Consider the following 18,598-nt stretch of genomic DNA (forward strand, 5'->3'; position numbering starts at 1 on the left):
CAGTAGCCCTAGCATGCCCCCCTCCATGGGGGTGTAGAAGACTGTAACTAAAAGATCAGTATAGATCCTGCCCTGACTCACCCCAACTCAAGCCACTTTACAAACCCATCTTTTGCAACCCTGAAAGTAGAAACAGTAATTTGACCCACAGCAAACTTGGCTCTGGTGAAACTCTGTTTATAAGGAAGTAGAATGGAAATCCAGATTGTTTCAATGCACTGCAATGATCAGGCTGCAATTCCACTTGTGGTTCCTTAGATCTTCCCAACACATGGGCAAACATCTAATCAGAGTAACAAATGCCATACCAAATTCAGGAAAACTTCCCCAAGCTCTTCAGCTATTCAGTCCTCCTATGGGATTGTTCTTTCTTTTGAGTTTGCATACGTACGGCTAAACACAGGGTTAAAATTGCTTCACTAAGCTAAGGTGAAACTCAAGCTGCTCTAAGAATCACAGTCAATGGAGCTCCTGAGATGCAAAATACTATTGAGAATAAGATCACTGTATCAGAACCTTATTTTGAATCGGATGGGTTTTTATTGTGGTATGCAAGCATAGCTCAAAGCTGTATTTATGTGTTTGTCAGACAGAGAGAAAGGGGAGAGTGCACATCATATCAAAAACCTTAAACCAATCAACCAAACCAACAAATAAAAGATTGATCTATGAAACAGACCTTTTCAACGGGGCCTCCAGACACTGTGTCTACAGAACCATCCATTTGTGTATACAGAAACACACATTAACATATAAACGCTCACTTTGTAGAAAAGCATTTGAGACAAAAGGGCAGATTTTTCTTTCACTTGCACCAGTTTTGCACCATTTGAGTCCCATGAAGCTACTCCCCTGTTTCACTTCCGTATAAGTAATATCTGAATCAAGCCCATGAAGATGAAGAATGGAAAAATTAGACGCATAGGCCTTAATATATGTTTGACTATTTCTTATTTTGATGTATTCATGTTTTGTAATATGAATATAAGTCTTTATCCCATAATGTTTTAAAGCGAACCCAAGTGCTTGTAAAAGGTGCTCAGCTGACAACAGTGGACAATGAAATCCTCACTTTGTCCACACAACAGGCATAGCATGGGAACTGGTACAGTCTTCGCTAACATTGCCTCAACACTGACACAGAGGGGTGACTTCTAGAAGAGAAGTCAGTTTTATGCTCAGCCAGTTCTTGGCCTCTCTTCTTACACAGCTAATTGTGAGGGTGGTTTTTGTGATAAGGGGACACCTGTACAACAGGAACTAAACTTTGCAAAAACCTCATGGCTGGGCAAATCTGGAAAACAGAGAACACAGTGGGATTGGTGGTGGGTTTGAGTTGAGAGATGTGCTTGCAGCAAAATATGTATTATAGTCTTGATCCTCCTAATTCACTGTGCACATGCAGAGTGTTACTGGACTCAGTGGGCGCAAGACTCTGTACTAGTGCATCTGTTGGCAGGATCAGGATTTCAATTGGAAGTGATTACACTTTACTGTATTAGGTGCATACAAAAAATTATCGTCACTAGAAAACTTGTGTAAGGGTGACAGAGAAGAAGATGGGACTCATGAAAAGATGACCTACTCAGGACTATGGTGTTTCCTGCAGCTGGAAATTCAGATGATTAATTTGTTTGGAAATTCAGTACAAAAGCCGAGTGATACGATTTGGTCTCACGCCTTCAAAGACTAAGATTTAACTCACATTAAATATCCACTTCGTAGAGGTTATTCATGGATTAAAACATTAATATCTTCATTGCATTTAAAACCCATATGGGAAATAAGCATGGTAAAAAACTATTAGATATGCACTGAAAATTACAGCAGATCCATAGTTTAAACTAACAAGAGACCTTACTAATATATGGAGGGGTTGTAGTGTTACTTCAGGATTAAAGGTGAACTGAAAGGTAATGTCAAAAGTGAGGTATGTATAGACTTACATGTAGACATCAAGGGCCTGACTAACAGCCCATTAAGTCAGTGGAAAGACTCCCACTGACATTAACGGGCTTGGAATCAGGCCTTAATTGTTCCTTCTGATGAAGTTGTGGAAGGAATTTCCCCAGAGTACAACCAGAAATCCTTTACAACCATTGTCTCTTCTAGTATCGATGATATTGCAGACTTCTTGGGACCTTTAGTGAACCCAGAAGGAGACTGATTTTCTTTTAAGGAAAATTAAGACTCCCAGAGTCTGGTAGTGTAATCAGTGCACCCATGTCTGTCTCATATAGGATTTTACCAATGTGCTTTTCCTATTGAGTGTAGAGGAGGATGAATGCCATTTTTATATGAATATACTGGCCATGCCAGCTGTGAGTATTGTAAATACTAGAATAGATATGGTCTTGGAAGCATTTCCTACAAACAAACAAACAAACAAACAGTCTTGGTTGATAGTTGTTGTGATAGCAGCAAAGCAAAATATTTTCAGAAATAAGGTAAGGCTGTTCTGATGAAGGCTGAATGGATAGTGCTCCAAATGTAAGTGGCTTCCTATGAGTTGGACACCTATTTAATAGGTTGTAGGACCGAGGAGAGTTATTTGATTATTATTAATACATATTAACACTATTGCAGTAGTGCCCTTCGGTTCCAGTCTGGGTTGGGGCGCTAATTTTGCTAGGTGCTGTGCAAACACATAAGGAAACACAATTCACAGACTATGGGCAAAACTCTCATGTAGAGTAAATCTACCTAGCTCCATTGAAGTCAATAGAGCTACACCAGTTAACATTAGCTGAGGCTATTGCCCTATGTTCAAAAAATACTGATATTGATTTACAGGGGAAAAATATATAACACTACCTCAATTATCTATACAGTGGGGCCATCTGACAGGGAAGTGTTTATTCTCCACAAAATGATATGACTATGGCCCAAAGTCTGAAACATGTGCAGTGCCTAACTACTCAGGTGGCGTGCTTGATCATCTGTTTGCGGTAAAGGGGAATTGTACCCCTTTCCTCTAATCTGTAATGCGGCCACTACGGTAGTCTCAGGGCTGCAGAGGCCTGCACTGGAGATACAGCTGCAGCCCCCAGGTGGAATTCTGGTTGGTCCAGCCGGACTTTCCCCTAGGGATTCCTTGAGAATGCACACTGGAGCCACCCTGGCAGGTTGGGGTCATGGCCCTGCCCTCATTCTGCCTTTCTTCAGGTGGATAATATCAATGCAGAATGCTGGGAGAGAGGACGGCATACATTTCCTCAGCAACACTGTGGCTGCTCCTTCTAGAGGGATCACAAGTTGAGGTGGTTTCTTGCACATCTCCCCCTCATTCTTACACTCCTGCCCAAAAGTAGGCCAACATTTAGCCACTGGTTAGGGTCCTATTTGCATTTTAATACTAACTGGAAAAAACACTTGCTCCAGGTTTCTGACTTTCTTTTTTATTTTGTTCAACATGTTCTGATATTGCAAATGTAGTTGGGAAATTACAGAGAAAGGGATTTTGGCTGGCAGGATAAGAAGTCTCAAATCGTGTATGTTATGGGCTACATTTCCAGCCTAACTATAAACAGGACTCTAATTTTGCATATGCAAAAGTATGTATGGAAATAATAGTGTGTAACAATACACCTGCAGTTTGCTCCCACAAAATTGGAGGCCAGTGTCTAGCCATGTCTGATTGTAATGGACAATTTTTAAGAGGCACCATGAATCAAGGATTTACTGAACTACTACTCATTTTCCACAGGCCATCAAATGGTAATGACTTTCAGTCATAACTTACTTGAACCAAATCAAATGTGTGACCTATCGTAGAGATGAAAGACTTTTTCTAACACTGAAGCTGACCTATCACATGCTTCCACAGATATACTAACACCACAAGGGGTTGGTTTGCTGCATGTAACTATGTGAATTTTGGCTATACTGAGTTTATTGCATGATTTCCTAAATAAATTTTGACCCAGCTAGACCTATTGTATATTTGTGATGCTGAGTCGGTGGTTTTCATGTTTACTTTACCACTACCATAACCCTGAGAGGAGAAAGAGATTTTTACGTTAGCTTGTCTATCACTAGTGAACAGAGAAAACTTTTGAAAATATACAATACTTCAAAACTGTTGGAGGATGTGAATTAAAACGCCCAAACCAAGACATATGAAGGGCCAAATACTCAACTGGTACAGCTCCCTATGGTGACTTACATGAGCTGAGGATCTGTCCTCAAGGCTATAGTTTTTGCTAATAAAAGCTTATGATTTCTGAATAACCTACATAAGCAGCGTTGCCATTAATGAGGTCATTCCACACTTGTACTAATCATACTTTTATACAACCACACACCATCATGTATTTTGTTTCGCCACACATTTTTAGAGAAAAGCTGATCTTAAAAACTTCATAGTTACTTCCCATCCAACATGTAAAGCCAGGTTGCCATTATACAATCTGTCACTTTTTGAAAACTGTAAACTATAACCTAACTCCAGTCACTTTGTGTATACGTGGCTATGCGCTGACAGTGATCACTCTGGATATAGCCTTTCCTCTGAGGGACTCAAAATGGTTTACAAAATTAAGCCTCATAGTGCTCCTGCAAGGTATGTATTTTCATACTTGTTCTACAGAGGGTATATTGATGCATAGAGGGGTTAAGGCCAACATTTAAAATCTGGGTGCCTCAAGTTAGGCACTGAAATCAGTAGCTCCTCATCTAAATATTTCATCTCATTTTCATATATGCTGAGCACATGTAACTTCCACTGTTGTATCATCATCCTTATCTTGTAATACAGCCGTGAAGTCCTAAAATTTCCCCTGCCAGGGGCTAAATAACATTCTTGTTAATAAAGAATTCCCCCTGTTCATGCAGGATGGCTGGGATAGGAAGACTCCAGGAAGGTTAGATGCTAACATTAAAGAAAAACAAGAATTTTACAGCATTAAGAAAAAAATTCATGACCTGATACTTAAAAGCAGACTTATGTGATGGGGAATAAATAAAGATAAATGTTTAGAGCTATTACCTTGGGCTGAGGTCAGGGGGACCAATGGTGTTCAGTGTTGAAAGGTGCAGTTTTAGGTTTTTCTCTCTCTTTCTGGAGTAGTAGTGGAGTTCAGTTTCATGTCTCGTTCTTGCAGGGTTTGAACTGCAAACTCGGATAGGGGAGTGAAAGGGCACCGTTCCTGAGGCCAACTGTTTCAAGTTTATCCCTAGATAGCTTTTATTGCTTCCAGCCTTCTTCTCTTGGGATGAGGTTGTGCTCCTAGTGTAGATTGGAGAAAGGATAGCATTCTCCTCTTCTTCTCCTTCATCCTCGTCTTCTTCGTCTTCCACAATTGATGGGAGTCTCTTGTTTATGCTGCCATTTCCCTTGGGCTCTGTCTAAAATAGTGGATAATTCATATTAATATAAACTTCAAAGCCCAGCACTGCAGGGACAGGTGATTTGCTCTGATGTTCATACTTGAATAAAACCAAATCCTTTAGAGCTTTTATTTTTCATTAGAACAAATGTTATTTTGGGACCCACCTGTTGTTTATCTCGCTCTCTCTCTCTTTAGACCCTCACGTAAATATAGAAAAGCCCTCTAGGAACATAGCCAGTGAACTCACTGCAAATATATTTTGTTACTGAAAAATGTTGCTTGACTTTAGTTCTTACAAGCCACCCAGAGTACATATACTTTAATAGGTTTCTCTCTGTCTTTTGAGGAGTTAGTTCTTCTGAAGTTAATGCTGTCAGACTGTTGATGCGTTAAGGAATGAGTTTTAAGTAAGTGACATATATACCCACAGTCCAGTATATGGCCAGTACAGTCAGTTATAAGGAGTGATACAGTTCACTTAGGACCTGAATGCATCCTGGTTCCTCCTCTTAGTCACACTGAGTGGGACCTTACACTCTGATCTGGCTACCTTATAGCCAGACCCCTGACCTCCCACAGAGCCCTATTAATGCAAAACAGTGTAACAGGATTACCTTCTGAAGAACTAACTCATTAAAATATAGAGATGAATTTATTAAAGAATACAGATTGTAGGATGGTCTGTAGGTGCTTATTTTAGGAGGCAGAGGGGCCTAATAGACTTCGAAGACCTGCCACTCTACTGCTGGGTGACCTTAGGGAAATCATGTCTCTGTGCCTCAGCTCCCCAATTGTAAAATAGGAATAATGGTATGCCTTTGTAAATCACTTTAATATCTGCTAATGAAAATGGCTATATAAGAGTTATGCATTATTAATTTATTATTATTATTATTATTTCTTGGAAACAAAATACCAGTGCAGTGAGTTGCAGAGGTCTGCCCACATGGAGCTTATTTCCGAGTCAGGGCCTTGCTTCACAAGTAGTCCCATTTAGTCGCACGCTACAACTTGTGAGGCAAGATATTATCACTATGAGTAGCAGAATCAGATCCTAAGTCATTCTTACAAACTCCACACATCTCAAATAAATGGGACAGCCAAATTCAACTGAGCCCAAAAGAAACCTTTTCTGGAGCATTTTCAGCGTGATTAAAAACGTGGGAGTCTGTTCTGAAGAGATTTCAGGTCCAATTGTCCACAATCATATCAGTTTGGATAGTTTGGGTAAAGATACAAATTTTGGGTGAACAATCTTTTGAGATTTGCCCATCACTCCTTGTCCTCATATTTTGAAGCAGGAGTTTAACTTTGCTATTCTACTTGTACTATCAGTTTACTGAGTAAACATTATACAATTATTATTGTTAATGCAGATACACTGAGCCAGATCTTTTCAATCTGATATGTCTAAAAAGTCAAGAATATAAAATGTAATAGCAAAGGCCTGTCTGTCAAGAAGATAATAATGGCTTCCCTGCTATATAGAAGTCTGATGAGCAAACTATACAGAACTCTGATATGAGAAAGAATTTTATGTAAATTGAACTTTCCATGTCTATCATTTGGGTTGAGTAAACATTCCAGGATCAGCTTTAAAATGAATATGCATTAATGGAACATCCAAATTCAGCATCTGGATGCTAAGATGCCTGAGCATTTAGGCATAGAAAATTGTCATTTATAAGGTACACCTAACAGCAGTTTTCAGCATTCAAATGCAGGATCCTATTTAAGGGCCTGATTCAAAACCCACCGACGTCAGTGGGAGCCTTTCCATTGACTTAAAAGGGCTTTGGATCAGGCCCTAGGCACTTACGTTTCAGAGTTAAGCTCATCATATTTAAAAGCAGACAATCATACCTGAGATGGCGTAGACTTGTTTGATAATCTTGATATTACCTGAGGAGGGAAAAAATGTAGTAGTAGCAGAAAATAAGTGAATCTGCACAGTTTTGGCTTCCAAGGGCAATTTTATATGATGGAACAGCAAGGAAATCTCATAATAAAACAAATGTATATTCCACAAATTAAATTCAAAAGGCCACTGATAGTGAAACATCTTTGAAATAGACTCTGTCAGGACCAAGTTGTTGACCAGAAAACGTACCTTCCATTTTAAAGAAATAGGGAGTTCCTGCAAAATTAACATTTTACTCCAAAGTAAAACAAGACTAGGGACATGAACCTGCACTGGACATACATGGATGGATCTCTGTACAGGGAGCTCCAATGACTTTGATAGGTCTCCACGTAGGCACAGAGTTCGTTGTATGATCGGTCCTTAAATAATGTAGGAATCTAGAACAGTGACAGGTAGGCCAACAATTTTCAAAAATGGATCCCTAAAGTTAGGCTCCTAACTCCCACAGAAAGTCAAACTACCATCTGTGCCTTTGAAAATCTCCCCTTAGGCTCCAAAATAAGTGTCCTGATTTTCAAAAGTGCTGACTACCCAGCATCTCCCTTCGAAATCAGAGGGATCTGAGAGATGCTCAGCACTTCTGAAAAATTATACTATTTACGTAGATGTCTACATACAAACTCTAGGTAACATTTTCAAAGCTTAAGGGCCAGATTTACAAAGGTATTTACTGTGTCTAAAAATGCAGATAGGAGGCTAGTAGGATTTACAGAAGCGCCTACGTGAGGTAGGCACCTAAGGCCCATTTACTTTTAATCTTTGTAAATCTAGCCCTCAAGCCCAGATCCTCAAAATTATTTGACTTCAATGGGATTTAAGCACCTAAATAGAGGATTTGGGCCTAAGTCACCAATTCAAAAGTAACTTAGGAGCCTAAGTCACATTGAAAGTCAAGGGATCTTCAGAGCATAAATAACTTAAGTGCTTTTGAATATTTTACTTCAGCAGATTAATTTTGGTAACCCATTTCTTAAAATCTTGGTTGTTTTGTCATCAGATCAGAGCTCTTGCAGTTTATAAGGCTATTAGGTGAATAGTTTTGTAATTACTCATAAAAATGAAGTCATATTATTGCCACACAAATGTATGCTTCCCCAATGTTTAATTTTGTCTAAGCAGTAAAAGCTCTGATATGGTCAGATGTCAAGCTCTGATTGTAATCAATGTCAGCGGAAGGAACTCGGCACCTGGGCCCTAGATAGTTTGGAGCAATAGAAACATTCAGTGTGCTAAATACTACAGTTTATAAAAGATCAGTTTAATGTGATACTAAAGGCCTGACTTGCATGCACACCTGCACCCAGACACACCTGGTATTAATTAGATTCATTTAATATAGGTGTGTATAGTGCCTAGCACTTTGGGGCCTCTAGACACCACTGCAGTATAAGGGTTAAATATATATTGATATAATATTAATTAAGATCTACAAAACCAGCCACATGAATTAGCAGTTTAACAAACAGAAATATGAAAATATTAATTTGCCTGCCAGAATCTTGTTTGGGTTTTACCAAGAAAGGACTTGTGTGTGGGCGCGCATTGTTAAATGTGAGCAAAAATCTTCTCTTTTGAACTTTCTTCCTGGAGTATAAAGGAGAGTTATATGTGCAGCCTTGAAAATAAGGAAATCCAAAAATTTCTGCATGGAATGGCTTTAGATTTTATTTCAGAGTAGCAGCCGTGTTAGTCTGTATCTACAAAAAGAACAGGAGTACTTATGGCACCTTAGAGACTAACAAATTTATTAGAGATTTTATGCATGCATTCAGGTGGGCTATAGGGGCTGAACAGCATTTCCCCTGCAGGGACTCTACCTGACTGCCAGGGATTAATGCTGTGCCAGCAATGAGTGCATTGAACCTTTCCTCACCATTCTCACTGTATCCTGCTGGTAACCCAGCTACTGTAGATTTGCCTGAGGGAGGAGGAGGAGGAGAGAGCAACCAGCTGCCTCAGAGCATTGCTAATCGGGAAAGGAAAATAATGGGGGATCAGAAGATTTATGGAGGTACAGGCTGGTGAAAGGTAGCTAAAGGGAGGGACAGAGGTTCAAGGGGGAGCAGATCGGTGGTGACAGGTTCCCTGTTGAGAGCCTGTCCCCAATCCTCTCCTCCCATTGGTTCCCCTTATTCTGTCCATAAAGCCTGTTCTCTCTTTTGTCCCTGGCCCCATAGGTGGGCAGTTTCAGTCTGAATCAACACATTTGGATAAGCTATGTGCCCAGGAACAAGCTTATCCATTTCACTGAAGCATGCCAAAGTAAAGAACATTATAATTGCATATCTCTAGTATTCTAATACTTCATTAATAGTGGACAAAGATAAATATTGTATCCATTTCACATACAGGTGGTGCCTGAGCTCATTTGCCTTGACAGAAATAATGCTCGATGGTAAACGTTTTTGAAACCCACACACATAATAGACAGATTTCAGAGTAGCAGCCATGTTAATCTGTATTCGCAAAAAGAAAAGGAGTACTTGTGGCACCTTAGAAACTAACAAATTTATTTGAGCATAAGCTTTCATGAGCTAAAGCTTATGCTCAAATAAATTTGTTAGTCTCTAAGGTGCCACAAGTACTCCTTTTCTTTTTACACATAATAGATCAACCTTAAAGTGGGCAGAGTTCTCTGAAAAAGAGGCATTCTAAGTCTCTTCTGACTCTCTCTCCTCTCCAAAACTATAATTCTCAAAGAGAAAAAGAATAAAAATGTACAAGGGCATGAACTAAGAGCAGGAAATTTAAAAACTGCAGTATCCACATACCCAGGGTTTCACCTTTCTGCCTCTGACTGCATAAACTTTAGTATCAGAGGAATTATCACAGGAACCAAGGAACTGTCCTAATTTCCAATCTACTAAAACATTTTTTTGCTTTAGGACAATACACAGATTTCTTTAAAGTGTTCTGTGGCTTCCATGAAAAGAAAGAGGACACAATTGTACAAACTGTATACTGGATTTAAAAGAGAAATAAGGTTAAGGTTATAAACACATTTTGAAAACAAAGTTGAAGAGGTATTTCCCAAATAGACACATTAGGAAAATGTCACTAATGTTAATGTGAGTCATGCTGAAGATACTCAGATGATCTGATTCAGATTTCAAATACAGTACATGTATCCTTTTGTATCTTGTAAAACCTTGTACACAACGCAGTAACTGATTTCACAAGATACTGTGGTAATAGACTAAGTACCAAGATCAGAATCAAGCTCAAAGTCTCAGTATGATGTTTCCCTAGGATTGTATAGTATCTTAACATATACATTTTGGAATTTGGTACAGACGGTGCAACAGTTGTATTCTCTTCTATCGATGTTCATTGTAATTAAGGTTAAGATTTTGTCACGGTTATTTTTAATAAAAGTCACGGACTGGTCACAGTCAATAAGCAATAATTCACAGAAGCCCAAGTCCTGCTGCCCAGGAGCTGGGGTGGGGGGAAGGCTGACAGCCCGAGTCCCCTACCCAGGGGGGCGGGGTGACTGACTCGCTGTCCAGGGTTGAGAGCCCAAGCCTCACAACCCAGGGCTTACCCTGCCACCCAGGGCTGACAGCCCAAGCCCCCCCGCCCGGGGCTGAAGTCACCAAAAATCACAGAATCTGTGACCTCCATGACAAACTCCTATCCTTAATTATAAGGCTAAGAATGGTACTTCCACATCAGAAAAAGCTGATTATTCAATGCAGGAAGTCAATCCACATATTTTAATCATCTGGAGATGATTTTTTTCTGGACTGAGGTTATAAAATGGTAACCCCCCAGTGGTATAGATATCTGTTAGATCATCTATGGGGATTTTCAGGGGTAAGCCAGTGAAAATGTAAATAATATATATACACAATCTGTTCAAGAGAGATTTTAAGTCATATTTTGGAAAAAGAATGAATGTAGAGGTACAGCCACTATTCAAATTTTAGGGATAATGAGCTAAACAGTAGAGTATGTAGATTTGCATTGCTAATAATTGCTGGGCTTGAAAGGATAGGGTTTGATGGATCATGTTGTCTTGTTCTGGCTTTGAAGGTTCAATATTCTTCATAGCAGGGCTTGAGTCTGAGCTTTAGGAAGAAAGCATGCATATAGATTACTGAGTTCTTTGTAAGTCTGGGTTCCTAGAATATGTTAATAACATTTTGTATTTTAGGGAACAAAAGGCTAAAACACTGTCAGAAAAAGATTTGGAAGCACAAACTGGAATATTGAAATGCTTAGTTAGTATTAAGAAGTACACAAAACTGTTTAAGGATGTTGGCAATATGTAAAAATATAGATCAAATGCCATATGCTCAATTCGTAGGGATTTTACTGACTGTTAATGGAAAATATAGGAGCACATAACAAGGGATTACCATATCACTGAAAAGCTCAGTTTCATCCCCTCAGTTTTCCTTAATCAGGAAGTTCCTCAATGAAATATAATAAATCCCTTAAATCACAGCCGATTGACAGAAATACATTCTACAGGAGGTCTTAGGTTAGCTGTAATTGTTACTGTAACTACACTCCATAATTTAAAAGCCTATTTTCATGGGCATTTGGAAATGTCTCCTGTCCCAATATCTTCTGCATTTTAATTTTTTGGTTTATCCGCTCTCTCTCTCACACACACCTTTCACACTGCCTCTGGCTGAATGGAGAATAAATAAATTCCCTAGAAACTGATGTCTTCAGCACTCTGGGTTTGTACAGTATGCTGTGTAAGCAGCAAGAGCTGAGTGAATAATCTGTATTGAGTACCTTATTCTGGAGTTTAGCTTCTGATTGTGAATTGTCCACAAGCAACATATAACTTTCTCCCATTAATTCATTTCATAATAATTGTAATTCTGTTGATTTTGTGTGAGTATTTAAAATGTGAGTTGTGTTGGTTAGTTTTTATTGGACATGTAGGTCACAGAGTTTCTTTTCTCTGATTGGATACATATAATGTTTAGATTTAGATTTCTGGTGCCAACACTCACGTTTACAAGTTTGAAATTCACTTTCCATAAATATTCTATAAAGTGAACACGCAGAAAAGAGACGCTAAGTTCAATGAATAAATTATTAGTAGTGAAGTATTCACTCACCTTCCATCTAGACTGTGATGGTTGTACACCTTAACACAGAACTTATAGTACTTCTGCTTAAAAGGTAGAAATACAGGAACCATAATAATGGCAACAACAACAACAAAAAAAGGGCTAGTTTCATTTTTTAATTCTGTTTCTGTGTGCACTCTTCTCTTTCATTAAAACAAACAAAACACTATTCCTGAGGATTTTGTGCAACTTCGAAATCATGAATTAAGAAAGACACCTTTTATTTATGTAGTAAATCCTACACCAGTGAAAAGAACACCATCACAAGAAAAGAGGCAGTCAATTAGGTCAAAATGAGACAGAAGAAGCAATTGTTAAAAGAGATGGCAATAGACCTTTGCACCTACAGCATGCTGCTCTAGCGGATAATACTTTTGAGGTGGCTTCCAGGTTATTACAAACAAAAAGATATAATGGAAAGAACACTTCAGATATCTTTCCTACTTAGTTACAGTAATTGTAGAGGGGACATTTTGATGCAGATTTACGGTATGTTTGTAAACATTACAGCTAACACTGAAAGCCTTAAGAACAGTAACACTCCAAAGCCCTGGTCCTGCAAACACTTATGAACACCCTTAATTTTCCTGAGGTGAGTACAGTGAAGTATATGCATAAGTATTTGCCAGACTGGGGCCCTGAACAGGAGGAAATCTGATTAGAAATGTTCAGTGCCTATATGAGCAATCTTGGGTAAGAGAGGAATTTAAGGATGAGATCACCAGCCCTGCTCCAGCTTCTTTATGCCATGGGAAAAGGGCCCTAAAAGCCTCATGTCTACCTGGGGCAGGATTCCCCTGGAACTATGGAAGTCAGCTGCAATATGGTTGTTCGAGAACTCTGTCACAAGCCCTGCTGCAGGGGGCAGGTAAAGGATAGGTCTGTATGTATGTGTGTCAGGGGCAGGGCTGCTATACACAGGGCTGCAGTGACTCCAGGAAGTGGTGCAGCCCATAGGGCAGCCCAGTGAGCCTGCCGTAGTTCAGACAGACTCTCAGGGCTGTCTAGTTAAGCTGGAGCTGTCTCCAGCCCCCAAAGCAGCCCAGGATCAGGAGGGTGCAGAGATGATGTAAAGCTGCTGTGGTGGATGTGGAGTTTCTATGTAATAATCTAGGAATGCTGCAATGTAATTTATGAATACTGCAGGCAACTTCGTCAGTGAGGCAAAGTTACTGTCTAACTACATGGGTTTATTAGACTTTCCTATGATCTATATGAATGTATGATCTAGCTTAATAAGGAGTTTTTGCAGGAAAGCATCACAATAGATCTTGATAAATAATGCCCCAACAAACATTTGGGGGGCAATTATAGGACAGTGCCTACTTCTAAGCTCCAGCCTGAAGTTACACAGCTGTTTTGCCATTTCTGGGAACCTAGGGATCAAAGGGACACAAAACAGATAAAAGGGCTCTCTGGAGAGATAGGTGGGGGGAGAGTTGTCAGTGAGCTCTGACAGGGACAGGTCCTGCAGAAATGTCTGAGGAAGTTGGGCCATCCCTGACTTCCAGAGACTGTGTAGCCTTAGAAAGAGGCAGTATGTATATAATCCATTTTCCTGTTTGAAGATATTTTTTCTGAAATGCTTTTGTTCTAAATAAATAATACTTTTCTTTGAAAGGCTATTTGGTCACTGCTCTAGAGGGCACAGAACTGCAGGTACTGGACACACCTCAGGCCTGCTGTGGGAATCATGGTTATCAACTAGGGATGGCACTCAAAGTCTGGTCTGAGAGTGGGAGAATCATGTGATTCCACACGAGAATGGTGACTGCCTAAGACCTGAGAGGGAAATACACTTGATAAGACTGTAGCACTGGCCTAGCCTGACATGAGTAATTATCACATGGAGGGAGGCCTCATTTTCTGGAAGATAGAATTACGGACATAAACGAATCATCAGGTTGAAAACAGAATGTTTGTGCTAAATAAGATAAGTAAATAGGTGAGTAGGCTAAGAAAAGGGAATGTTTGAGCCAACTAAGATAAGAGGGAGAATACACAGGGAACTATTTTCTATGAACTAGATAACAAGGGACAAAATAAGTTAGGAATGTAGAGATGAGGTAAAGAGGAAATCAAACCATGGACAGTGCTTGGACGGCATATTTTGCACAGGGATTGGTTCCTGCAAAGTAACCAAGCCAATCCAAAAATGTGTGATGCAATGTACACATCTCATTGCGTTTACTATCATGTATATAAAGGGAGAAGGTTTCTGTGTAACTTTGAAGTTGTGATGTATCCTGCATCCATCCCCGCTGCCTTTGAGTCTGATCAACTCAGCGTAACACTGCCGTATGCCAAATAAAGATACCTGAGTGACGAAGGCTGGAGTCTAACTGAGTTCTTGGGAAGCCAAGTGGAAAAAGATCTTGGAGGGAATCCCAACAAAGACCAGAAGGGGTCAGAAATACCATTAGCTTGGGACAGCCACCATAGCCCCTTTTCTCTGGGAGTATAAGTTCTGTGTTATGCCTCTTAGAGGTACAGTACATAATTTCACTCTAAGTGGGTCAAATACAAGCTAACTGAGTGAAATTTAATGGCCTGGGATATACAGAAGGTCAGACTAGATGATCTAATGCGCCATTCTGACTTTAAACTCTATGAATCTACTTATACCATTTTTTAATTCTTAAGCGCTTGGTTATTTCATGGACTCCTGTGTAGCTTGGAATCTGAATCAGTAAAGTATTCTCAAAGTAGTACAAAAATGAAAACCAACTCAATATTTACATAATCAACTGCACTAAGACAACCGTGATGTGAAACAGTATGCATACAGGGCTAAATTTTATACTGAACTCTAAAGATAACCACATGAAGAAAGTAGGAGCAGGACCAGCAAAAGAATGTTGAGTCCTGCAGCTGCACATCATTGAAGAGGATTTGCAACAGGTTAGTGAAAGTTGGAGAAATATTTGAGACAAGAATGGGTGCTATGATTTGTATTAATAGAAGCTTTGCACACTGGCAGAGTACAGCCCTTAGCCTTAAAAGGGCCATGTGTTTGCACCTTTGCAAAAAAACCCAACCATCCAACCAAACAAAAAACAAACAAAAAAAAAACCCCACTATCAAATTTACAAATACTAGAAAATACTAAATTTGCCAGAAACTTTTTAGTCCTTTTGATGAGACACAAAAATGTCTGTGGTCCAAAATTATTTAGGCTTTAGAAACCCCTCACTCCTTTTTAAAATCTACATGGCACTTCTCCCAGCCCTGAATTCTGTTATCCTCTGGGTCCCACGCCATTAACTGTTTGATCCCTGTAGGCTTGTATGATTCCATTGCCCCCAGATTATGTCTTATCCTACATACACCTCAATTCATATCTGCCTTGGGACTTCTGCCGACTCAACAGAATGCCACTCTTTACTTTCAACTGGCTGGGGTGCCTGTTAATTTTGTCTGAAACAAATGAGAAGCAGGGGAAAGAGTTTGGGAACAGATGCTAAGGTTATCTTGCCTATCACTGTATGTGATCATAATAAAGAAACTGATGTGAACAGCTTAGAAAAGACTGAAAGAAAAGGCAAGAGAAATGTGATTCAAACAGGAGTCATTACAATACTATTACTGCTGGCATTGCCCCAGATTAGTTATTTCATGACAAAGCTTCTTCAGAAGGCTTCCAAAGCCAAAAAAATCAGGGAATGATCCAGCAATAGGTCTTGAGTATGTTTAATGGATTGTACCATCTGTGCAAGGAGCAGTTTGGTTAATAACCAAATTCACCATGTGGCCCTGGACCAGCAAACATGAATGCCAAAGCAAACATAACAAAAACAATAAATTCAGAAAGGGAAAGCAGAACAGAAAATGATTAGTTGAAAATAATAATCCCTAATTCATAGCAAGTGTCTCACAGTGCCTTTCAGACTACACATACTATACAGAGCTTACATGACTCACAAATGATAAATTGCAGCCATTCTATGCCAGCATCCTATAGCTATTCTATAAGTGATAGCTTTCAGGAGGGATATTATATTAACCAAATTTCACCCTGAGTGATTAGTGTTTGCATATCTAAATTCATTCTGAAGTTTAAATTGGCAAAGTTCACTCCCTCTTCTCCCCTCCCCAGCACTCAATTTGGAATTTGGTAAAAAAAAAAACACCCCTCAGGTTAGCACCCCTGTATTTTGCAATGACCACCATTGGAGGTTTTTAAGTACAGCTTAGACAAACACCTCTCAGGGACAGTCCAAGTATATTTAATCTTTCCTCAACATCAGGGGCATGGACTAGATGACCATTCTTAGGCCCCTTCCAGCCCTGCATTTCTATGATGCTATAAGCAGAGATTATCGCTGTTTCATATCACAGCCTACCTGCAGCAGCACAGTTCCACCTGATATCATGTGGGATATTAGTTCAGTACTTACTTGGAAGGAAGAATGCCACAAACTGAAAATCCAATCCATTTCTTACATCTGGCTTTGCTTGGAGGGCTCCCATCACAGTCTTGGCCAGCCCTACTTATCTGATGAGACCACAGTACAATCATCCATTAAAATATCAGTGTAACTATTTTTAAAACACAGGCTTGCTACCATTATTAAATTAACTAACCTGTGGCTATATATTTCACTGCTCCAGACAACAGTTTAGCTGAAAGCTTGTCCCTCCCTAAAATATCAACTTATGCACTGTATGAGCTAGAGATGGGATTCTGATCACGCCAGCAACAGGGTTTGCCACCTGTTCCTCACATAAGGTTCAAGGTCCTTCACACCAAATATTGTGCTTGTCCAGGATGGGTCTGGTAGTCTTGATCACTCTTCTAAACTGACCCTGGAACAATTTAACATACAAGAAAAGTATTCCCTTTCTAGAGAAAGCTCTCTCTCATTTAAGACCTCTCTGACTCCCAAACACTAGTCACAGACATCTAAGTTTGATTTTGAGCAACGAGCTAGCAGTAGAGCTAGCTACTGCATATGCCCTGCCCCATCAGTGTGCTACAATCCTATGCAAGGTGGCATTTTAGTCTCTTTTTTTAGGCAGGAAATGTTCGAACCATCAGCTAAAAAGTAAATAAATAAACTAGAAAACGCCTTACATCATACTACAAAGTTGCTTCTTTAATACATGCTTCACAGGTTGCAGGTGACCAGAGACACAGTAAGAAAGCCTATTTCTACATAGCTGGTGTCTTGCCTCTCTCTTTTCCTCACTCCCACCAAAAAAATCTGACAGACATGTTGATTAGCCAGCTCACAATTTTCCACTGAAAAACACATCCATGCAGGTGATGTTTTTGCTCTATTTATAGGGCATGCTGCATGCCAGTTGTTTAACATATGGATTTTTGGGAGGGTATGCAGTAAAGAAAGAGGGAGGGAGAGTCCAAAGCATAGTTTTAAAAAATTAAACTTATTTTCCTTTCCACTAGTCTTTTTTTTCTCTTTTCTCCCCACTCTGATCTCCACTTCATCCTATGTCTGCGCCATTAGTCGGTGCAGTCTTTTTTGTAATTTCTTGTGGTACCCAGTACATAACCCACACATATCAGGTAACAACTAATAATTCATAAAGATTCTGGTGGCACTCGTGTGGGTTGGTTGCTGAGTCTATTCTCCCCAAAATGGAGATCTAGATGTACACTAAGGGAACTGTTCTAACGGATTAATTTAGAAATCTACTTACAGAAACTTTAAATCTAGAAAATAATCCATGTGTTTTCTTTGTTGAACACATTACATTTTATTTATTTCTCTTTCTCTAGGGGTTCCACAGAGCATTTTTTGTTTGCTCATGAAATACCTCTTTAGTTTCTTTATATGCTTAACAAAAATGTTATGTTATCTACTCAATACCTAATGAAACTGAAAGCTGAAATATAGAAATAATGCCTATCTATTGAGTGCATGAATTATTGATTATATGCAGTTTATACAAATATTCTTACATATTACTGCATTCCTGTGTTTCAATATACATCTTGATATGTATGATTTCCAACAAGTATAAACATGTATTTAAGATGACAGTGAAGATTCAGAAGTATTTTAAGATTTCACTACTACTGTACCTGTACAACAATTTTTAAATAAATCCACATAATTCAATTTTACTTCACACTGAATAATAGCACTGTTTAGTGTAAGAATTCTTCCAAATTTAGGGCCAAATTTTACTCTCCATTACACCAGTGTAAATTTAAAGTAGATCAAAATAAATCAGTCTGAACTTATATCAGTGTAACTGAGAACAGAATTTGGCCTTTATATTATATT

At 39.2% G+C, this 18,598-nt stretch overlaps 1 protein-coding gene across 1 annotated transcript in view; it reads right to left on the reverse strand.

The window, feature by feature from the left end:
• KCNH8 (potassium voltage-gated channel subfamily H member 8) overlaps window positions 1-18,598 on the reverse strand; it is a 369,341-nt gene that overhangs the window by 20,931 nt on the left and 329,812 nt on the right. Inside the window, exons 12-13 of the mRNA XM_077809313.1 lie at window positions 7,194-7,232; window positions 4,988-5,346 (exon numbers count right to left, since the gene is read on the reverse strand). Of these exons, the coding sequence (XP_077665439.1) occupies window positions 4,988-5,346; window positions 7,194-7,232 (398 nt within the window). The remainder of the gene's footprint in view (window positions 1-4,987; window positions 5,347-7,193; window positions 7,233-18,598) is intronic.

This window comes from Eretmochelys imbricata, chromosome 2, assembly GCF_965152235.1.
Source record: "Eretmochelys imbricata isolate rEreImb1 chromosome 2, rEreImb1.hap1, whole genome shotgun sequence".
Taxonomy (NCBI): domain Eukaryota; kingdom Metazoa; phylum Chordata; order Testudines; family Cheloniidae; genus Eretmochelys; species Eretmochelys imbricata.